This window comes from Hesperophylax consimilis, chromosome 19 (assembly GCF_061612785.1).
Source record: "Hesperophylax consimilis isolate HC1 chromosome 19, BYU_Hcon_1.0, whole genome shotgun sequence".
Taxonomy (NCBI): Eukaryota; Metazoa; Arthropoda; class Insecta; order Trichoptera; family Limnephilidae; genus Hesperophylax; species Hesperophylax consimilis.
Genome location: NC_142854.1, coordinates 18,435,878 through 18,444,117, shown reverse-complemented (window position 1 = coordinate 18,444,117; position 8,240 = coordinate 18,435,878). Strand labels below are relative to the sequence as shown.

At 32.9% G+C, this 8,240-nt stretch overlaps 1 protein-coding gene across 2 annotated transcripts; it reads right to left on the bottom strand.

Annotated features, from left to right (window-relative positions):
- Window positions 1-2,121: 2,121 nt before the first annotated feature.
- On the bottom strand, window positions 2,122-6,381 carry LOC149414937 (uncharacterized). 2 transcript variants are annotated; one of them, XM_089643592.1, is made up of 4 exons: window positions 6,177-6,381; window positions 5,041-5,241; window positions 3,209-3,355; window positions 2,122-3,112 (listed from the first exon to the last, which is right to left on the bottom strand). In XM_089643592.1, the coding sequence occupies exons 2-4, from the start codon at window positions 5,192-5,194 to the stop codon at window positions 2,409-2,411; spliced, it is 1,005 nt and encodes a 334-aa protein (XP_089499718.1). In that variant the 5' UTR covers window positions 5,195-5,241; window positions 6,177-6,381; the 3' UTR covers window positions 2,122-2,408. The 2 variants fall into 2 exon arrangements, with proteins under 2 accessions (XP_089499718.1, XP_089499719.1); XM_089643593.1 differs by having other exon boundaries at window positions 6,061-6,195.
- Between the last annotated feature and the right edge of the window lie 1,859 nt (window positions 6,382-8,240).

The following is an 8,240-nucleotide window of genomic DNA, read 5'->3' as shown; positions in this document are numbered from 1 at the left end:
TATTATATACATAAACCTTCCGGAACAAATTTTCTAAATGATAGTGAAAATCCTATCAAAATCCGTTGCGCAGTTTAGAAGAGCTAAGCGCACAAACAGACAGACGCGGTTAGCGACTTTATTTTATACTATTTAGAGATGAATAAACTTTATTTCGCACACCCTAAAAATAATTCTTATGAAAGTAAAAAAATACTCTTAAAATAAAGCCCAACGATTTTGAGGTATATGATTTCAATAATTATAAATTACTACTGACAGCTAGGTTTTTTCTGTTTATGTATTTTTAATAAACTACAAAATTGAGGTATCTGTGGGTTACTTAAAATCTTTTTTTTTAATTTTCAAGTTTCAAAATATGTCACTTTCACAACGTTCCACCGATTCTTTCACCAGCTCTCGACACATTAAGAAGGTTATTCAGAATAATTTTAAAATTGTCTCCTAGTAAAAAAATCCGTAGTCTTACAAAATCCCAACTTAATTGATAGGTACAAAGGCAGATCAAAACATAAAATTTCTGACCAAACTTAAAAATTGCAAAGAACATTTCAAAATTTGAAGGACCAAATTATTATTGTTACAAAGGCATATCAAAGAAACATAAAATAAATAATGCGATCACAAAGTAATAATCGGTTAGAAGAACTTTTACTCAAAAAATAAATATGGTTTTTTTTCACTTGTAGCAAACACTTAATTATAATAATTAAAATAACTTTGTTTGAATACCACTTTATTATACATATTTCTAACCAACCGGTTTCAGTTCAACCCGAACCTTGATAAGGGTTTATAAAAACAAACTGTAAACGTTTCATTATTATTATTGTATTGTCGGCTTCTGTTAAAACTAAATTTTCATTAGCTGGCTTTTTTATTTTTATTTATTTCTATATAATATTTACAGTGTTCACATAATTATTTATATTTGTACATGATATATTTCAAACTTTTAACTATAATATGTTGTGTGTAAGGTAGGTTTGAGAAGGTGAAACTGTATGTGAGTAATATTGTATATTTCATGAACACCTCACTAGGAGAACCTGTGCTGAGGTGTTTACGTGGTTATGAATAGGTGTGACAAGTATTTATGTGTTGTAGTAGAAAGTTTTAATTTTATGTAATTTTTTTTTTTTGCGAATATTGTTTACTTTTTGGTTTTCTGGATTGAAATTCGGATAATATTTAGGGATTAAATATTTTAGAATTTCAGCACTTTTATATTGGAATGTGGTTGGAAAGAAGTATATGGCCGTCTGCATGTCAACTGCTACATTTTCGATCGCACTGTTAACATTATTTTAGGTGTAGTGAAGGTTATGTTGGAGAGTAATGTCTTAATCTCTTTTGGGCTAAACTGTACAGAAGATAGATTTTTTTACCCAGTCATAAAATTTATGTTTATTTATTTATCACACGCCCTAGTGGGCTTTTCTTTTACAAAAATACAAGCATTTTGTATCAGAGTAAACACTTAAAAATTAATGCAATAAAGAAGAATGTAAACATAATAGCAAAAATGAATGAAAAATGTTGTGAAGATGGTGGCAGGTTATCATTAGTATTAGAATTGCAGAGGTTTTTTAATATTTTTCTAGGATTAAACGTTTTTTTTAATGATTCTATGGAAACATAATTCCCGATTTTATCATGAAAGAGATGCCATTCAATTGGGTGGAGATTATGCACTAATTCAATGTGTAATATTATGATTAATAATTTAATGTTATTTTGTTGTTTATATGCATATTAAATCTTCTTTTGACCACGCAATTTTGGCTTTATGGATCAAAGGGGACAGAGTAAATTTTTGTTAAAACAAATAGTTGGGGAACACGTTCATTTAAATGCACTGTTTATAGAAGTTGATATTGATACAAATAATTCGGTATTTAATTGAATACTTTTTATACATTATTGCTTATTCGGCCGTACTCGTCGATATTAATTTTTCATTTGTAGCAAACACTTTGTGGGTATACTAGTATGTTTTTATAAACCCTGAAAAAGGTTCGGGTTGAACTACAACCGGATGGTCAGAAGTATTTATAATAAAGTCGTATTCAAACAAAATTTATTTTATTTTAATTATTATAATAAGGTTTTACTGCTGTATGGGTATGAATGTGATGTTTTATTTGTTCCTTCCGTAAACATAGCTATTGCAGTCGTAACATGAATATGGTTTCCCTCAAGTGTTGTTCAGATTCTGACTTTATAATTTTACCTCTCGTGCAATAATAACTGATAATAAATAATAATAATTTATAACTGCAATCGTAACATGAATAATATTTATTTGCATTATGGGTTATATGGGTGCACTGGATGTATGCACAATTTAAAGTTGAATTTGTTAAGCAGGAGAAGCGACGGTTGGAAGATGAATTACGTTTTTTAAGTCAAATATGGGTAAGATTGTGACTTTTTAAAGTTCCCTTTCGAGAACATGAATAGTTGCAGTAGGAACATGAATACGGTTTTAGTCCAGTATGGGTACGTAAATGCACTGTTAAATTTGACTTGCGTGAGCAGGAGTAGTTACAATGGGAACATAAATAAGGTTTTTCTCCAGTATGGGTGCGTAAGTGCACTGTTAAATCTGACTTGTGTGAGCAGGAGTAGTTACAGTGGGAACATGAATGAGGTTTTTCTCCAGTATGGATAAGAATGTGATTTTTTAAATTTCCCCTCCGAGAACATGAATAGCTGCAGTAGGAACATGAATAAGGTTTAAGTCTAGTATGTGTGCGTACGTGCACTTTTAACGAAGGCTTTCGCGAGAAGGAGTCGTTACAATGGGAACATGAATAAGGTTTTAATCCAGTATGGGTGAGTAAGTGCACTGTTAAACGTGATTTTTGTGAGCACGAGTAGTTACAATGGGGACATAAATAGGGTTTTTCTCCAGTATGGGTACGCAAGTGCACGGTCAAAGTTGAATTATGTAAGCAAGAGTATTTACAATGTGGACATGCATAAGGTTTTTCTCCAGTATGGGTGAGTAAGTGAATTGTTAATCGTGATTTGTCTGAGCAGGAGTAGTTACAATGGGAACATGAATGAGGTTTTTCTCCAGAATGCGCCTTCAGAACCGTTATTATGTCTGAAAAAGATGACGGATAAAGCTCATTAAGTCGGTTTCTATAACGAAACGATAAGATTATTAAAACTGATTCAGACAAATAAGAATCCATTTTACCTGCAGTCTCGGTAATACTTTCAGAGTGCTGTAAGCATTCCTTTTTAACATCTGGCAGGTCTATGTCTATTTCCGTATAAGGGAGTTTCTCATCTTCTTCTGGTCCTGGTTTTGCCTTGATGGGTACAGTCTCCACATTAATGCTACCTGAAATAACAAAACAACTACAAATTTAAATAATAGGAATATAACTTTAAAAATTCGTCGCGAATATTATATGATAACTATTTGATTAATATATTTATTGTTAGATTGTGGTATATAATTTAACAAAACTCCTGGTGATAATCAACTTGCAGTAACGAAGCAGATAAAATCATTGATCGGATAGGTTTATTACGATTAATATCTGAAATATATCAAAATATATTTATTTTATATTATAGAAACGTATGATTTGTTTCTTCGTAATATCTTATATGTGGTATGTGTATTTAGGGAAGAGATTAATAAAATAAAATAACCTATTCACGCCTAAGATAATATTATGGCTATTCAATAATTATTATAATTGAATTTTTGAAAATAGAAAATTAAATAACTTCATGTTAAATTTCATGAGTAGGTTTTTTATCTTTTGTCTGAATTCTTATAACCAACTCCTCCAATTTTGAAAATGACACTTAAATTCAAAGCAAGAGTTCATTGAACCGGAGATGTACACAACCGAATTTGTAATTTAAATTAAACTAGCTGAAGTAGGTATAAACAGGAATTTTTCTCTTATTTTGGACATCGAGTGGGCAAAATTTCATCAAAAAGTATCAAAATTCTACTCGAAGGCGTGGGAAAAGGGGATTTTAGAAATCTCTCATAGACCGTCGCCTTCATTTTGTTTAAAAAGTCAAGTGTGCAAAATTTCATCAATCTCGAAAGAAAACTGTAGATGTGTATATAAATCAAAGCCAGGCCGCCCGCCACAGACATTCTTATTTATATTAATAGATGTACGTATAGATAGCTTCTTCAGTCTACTTTCATCCTTCTTCCGGTAGGTCAATGCCCCGCTGCACTTATATCAGGGTTGGTAACAGCACTCCATGGTAGACTGATGATTGTGCTTCTTCTGACTATTTTTTATTAGTGCCAACAGCGTTCATTCCTGTTAAATTCTTTCAATATCCCAATCTGCCTATCTATCTCTGATAAATATACGTCCCAAATACACACACTACATTTGCTCGCAGTATTTATCTTATTAATTTTGTACTCCCTTTTTCAAACAAGATGACTTTGATTTATGTACATTCATCATTAACTCATTCTGCATACATACTTCGTTCATCCTAGATACGAGAGACTGTAATACTTACTTAATTCATTATTTAGTGTCCGAGTGTTGTAATATCTTGGATATCAGTTTAAGAGTTTAGTCATAGGAAGACAATTGATATTTGTTTAAGACGTTACCCATAGATGGCACATGAGTGTCGATAATGCAGGGTTTGAGTCTTCTATAAAACTACTACAACCTTAAAGTCGAGGCCCGGAATGATTTTCTAACGCCTCCTAAAGAATCCATCGGAGCTTCTTGTTATCTATCACAAATAAAGTTCAATGGTTTTGTTGACCTGGAGTTTTTTATATAAAGAGTTTGTGAGACAAATCCGGTGTTACAACATATGTGACAAGGGAGCGGCTTGAGGAATAAGGATCTGTTTACGGGCATAAAATGTTTAATTATTATTGTTTCCTTAGTTCATCAGTTGCATGTAAAGCAAAATTACTAAGGTAAAATCAAAAAAATGGACGAAAAGAAGCGAAGTAGAAAACATGCCGATGTTCTTACTGCATCCATCTTAAACATCTCTATAATATGCAATGCAACTTACTAGTACGTTTTACACTTTCAACATACTGCAGACATTCTTTCTTCATATCCGGGAGGTGGATTTGTATATCCGTATACGCCACTTCACCTGAGCCTTCGTTCTGTGACCATGGTTCAGTCTTGATGGAAACACTCTCTGGGTAGGGAAAATCCATGACAATGCTGTGATAGCGTCTTTTTATGTGATACTAATTGTTCTCGGCTGAAAATAAATAAGGCGGAATTAAATCTCCAAATACAAACATTTACTTATACGTGATTTGAAATTTTCACCAAAAGTATCATCGTGGGTTATTATGACGAGTTGCGCGTCCTCCTTCTATAGCTAACGTTTCGAAAAGCATTACACTGTCCATCATCGGGGCAGATGTTTAGAATGTGGTGAAGTGTGTTTTTGAGAATATAGAAACCATGGTTTTAAGTATGAAATTATGTGCAAAAAAAACGCAAGCGCCCCTCAGGTAAATTTTCACGAAAACAGAGCAATACAAATTATTCACTTATTATGAACTTTTGTATCGCTTTACAATAAATTGCCGCTTTTGCCAACGACAGAAGAATGACCGCTCAGTTAAGGACTAACTTAAAGGATTTAACAAAGTCTAAGTTTGCTCCACAAATGTGACGTACAGAAAGCGAAGAACTGCCAATTTTTATTTTTTGAGTGGATAGAACCATTTGTTAATACAATAATAATACGTAACTGCGTACACGCACTGTAAACCCAAGAGTTGAGAAACTAATCATGGGATCATATGCAGTACAGTACAGTATTTTGGGATGGTAAATTGTAGATATCAGCTGAAAATAAATAAGGTCTGTAACAAAACCTATATATCTCTATCTGTAACCAGTATACTTAGTTTTAAACGCTTTTATTGTTTAAAAAACCAACACATTTGGTAAGCCATGATCATTTCTTCATCTAAAAACTAATGGTGCCACAAAATAAGTTTCCAGTTTTTGAAGTGAATAATAAATTTTGTGATGTTCACTCAAGGTCAAGATTAGAAGAACTTACTAATCGCTTGATTTTAATATGTGACAGCAGCCAGTGTTAAGCGATATATGCTTAGAACAAACATTTACTTAGTTTAGTTGTTACTTAATTAACATAATTAGAACCTAATCACGTACAAGACGAAGCGCGGCAGATTCCAAGGCGTTTAAGCACTCCACTGAAGCACGTCATCAAAAAAGTAACACTTTGCATTAAAAATGCGTTGGTTATTAAAATAATCTCTAGTGGTATAAATTAAACACAATTATTGTGTTGTTCGTAAGATAATACTCTAGAAAGACGGACTTTTATTGACGAGACGGAAGCAAAGGAGACTCCGAATATCCCGAATATATTGACATTAATGTGACAACCATAGTGACAACCATTTATAGAGATGGTCGATATTACTGTCTCGGTCATATGGAACCGGCTCCATTGCTGTCGCTGGAACCAATGATAATATTCCTCTAGAACTGGTTAATTTCTATACATCAAAAATCAAAAAAATATTTGAAAAGTGACAAAACGATCTCAGAATAATTTATTCTCGGATATTCTTTAGCAACCCAACCCGCCCACGGAGATCTAACCTATCTTTTTAACCTTTACCTTATCCTATCTGTTTAAATTAGGCTTAAGAACAAAAGGGATGATTCCTCTTTAAATAAAACACTTTGTGGAAGTTGAAATTACACCGAATTTATTGTTGTTTTTTCCAAAGTTTATATTGCTACCGACACTCTGTGGAGATCACTCCACCAACGGAGAGCGAAATATAATTGTCACTTTGGGTTCCTTTAGCTAGAAACTATCGAAGAGAAGTGAGTTCCCTAATCAAAATTGGGACTTAAATAACATAATTTGGCTGCCTTTAAAGAAGGTGTAAGCTAGCGCCATCTGTATTCTAAATCAGTTACTTTATATAAATTATAATTGGTTTGAAACTCGGAGCAAATTCGAACACTATCTATCTACCTATTTTAACCTAATCCTATTTATCTATCTAACCTATCTTTTTGAAGAACAGGTTCCATATGTACATGGATAAATTACCGTTAGCATTAGCATCTGGTAACTGGCATCGCAGTGACATCTCATTTCAGACGAAGCACTCTTTTTAGGGTGAATTACACAATACGAAAAATAATCACATTTTAGATATTAACTATCTTTACAGACGTAAGACATAAAAAACGGATAAATGAAGAAAGTAAAAGTGAAAATAAAGCATGAACCTAAAAAGACCTGGACAGAATACGAGTTAGACGGTGCGATTTTAGATGAACGACAAAAATTACAAGACTTCTTTCAGACGTTTCAGTTTAACTCGAACCGATATTTATAATCAAGATGGCGTCAACTTTAATTATTCGTGCGAGCGTCTCTATAATTTCTGACATTTTGCAGAACGAACATGAGAACATGTCATTGAAATAGCACAAAATGTGACATGGCCGACGAATTACTCAGATTTATTCTTCGTGGTAGTAAAAACATTTTGTTGAATATCCGTGATTAATCCTATAGGTTTTGGATGGAAATGTAATAAGAATCGAACCATTTGATATTGTAATTTAGGACCCCAATATAAACAATCGCTTAATGAAATTTGTTTTCAGATTTAGAGGAAGCGTCAAATACCTCTGGAATTTGACTACTATTACTAACTGTTTGCACAACCGCAAAATGTGAAATGTAATATGTATTCAGCATCTCAGCCGATTTGGAAATTCTTGACATGAATGCTTGCTATAAAAACTCCTTCCTAATTTTAGAATAATGTTCTGCTAAATGGCCGTGTTTGGTGACAAGAGATGATTTATCAGGTACTTCTCCACCTTCCTCTTGCCCATCTCCTTCCCCTCTTTACTACCTTCAGCCTCACAACAAACCCCGATTGTGGATGCCATAGTCTCACTGGCTCCATACGGTTAGGAGCAGTTAGGACTCTCGTGCGGTTTCACGTAAAAAAAATCAAAAAAGAGTGGAAAATGTGACTTCTCAATATTATTTCTAATTTAGTTTTTTTAATAAAGTTTTGACGAGGAAAAAGTTGTCGAATTCCGCTGCACGCAAAGTATGCAAAATTCTAAAAGTAACAGTGATTTTAACTTAATTATCTACTACAAAAAACAACTATTTGTTTCGGGTAAGATGGTAAAGATGCATCAAAGTGCCATTGAAATCAATTTTGAAGG

Excerpts from the sequence above, each read along its gene's own strand:
- LOC149414937 (XM_089643592.1), bottom strand. The coding sequence starts at position 5,194 with ATGGATTTTCCCTACCCAGAGAGTGTTTCCATCAAGACTGAACCATGG. Across the intron at positions 3,356-5,040 it reads TGAAAGTGTAAAACGTACTA|GTAGCATTAATGTGGAGACT; the intron begins GTAAGTTGCATT and ends TTGTTATTTCAG. Across the intron at positions 3,113-3,208 it reads AAGTATTACCGAGACTGCAG|ACATAATAACGGTTCTGAAG; the intron begins GTAAAATGGATT and ends CATCTTTTTCAG.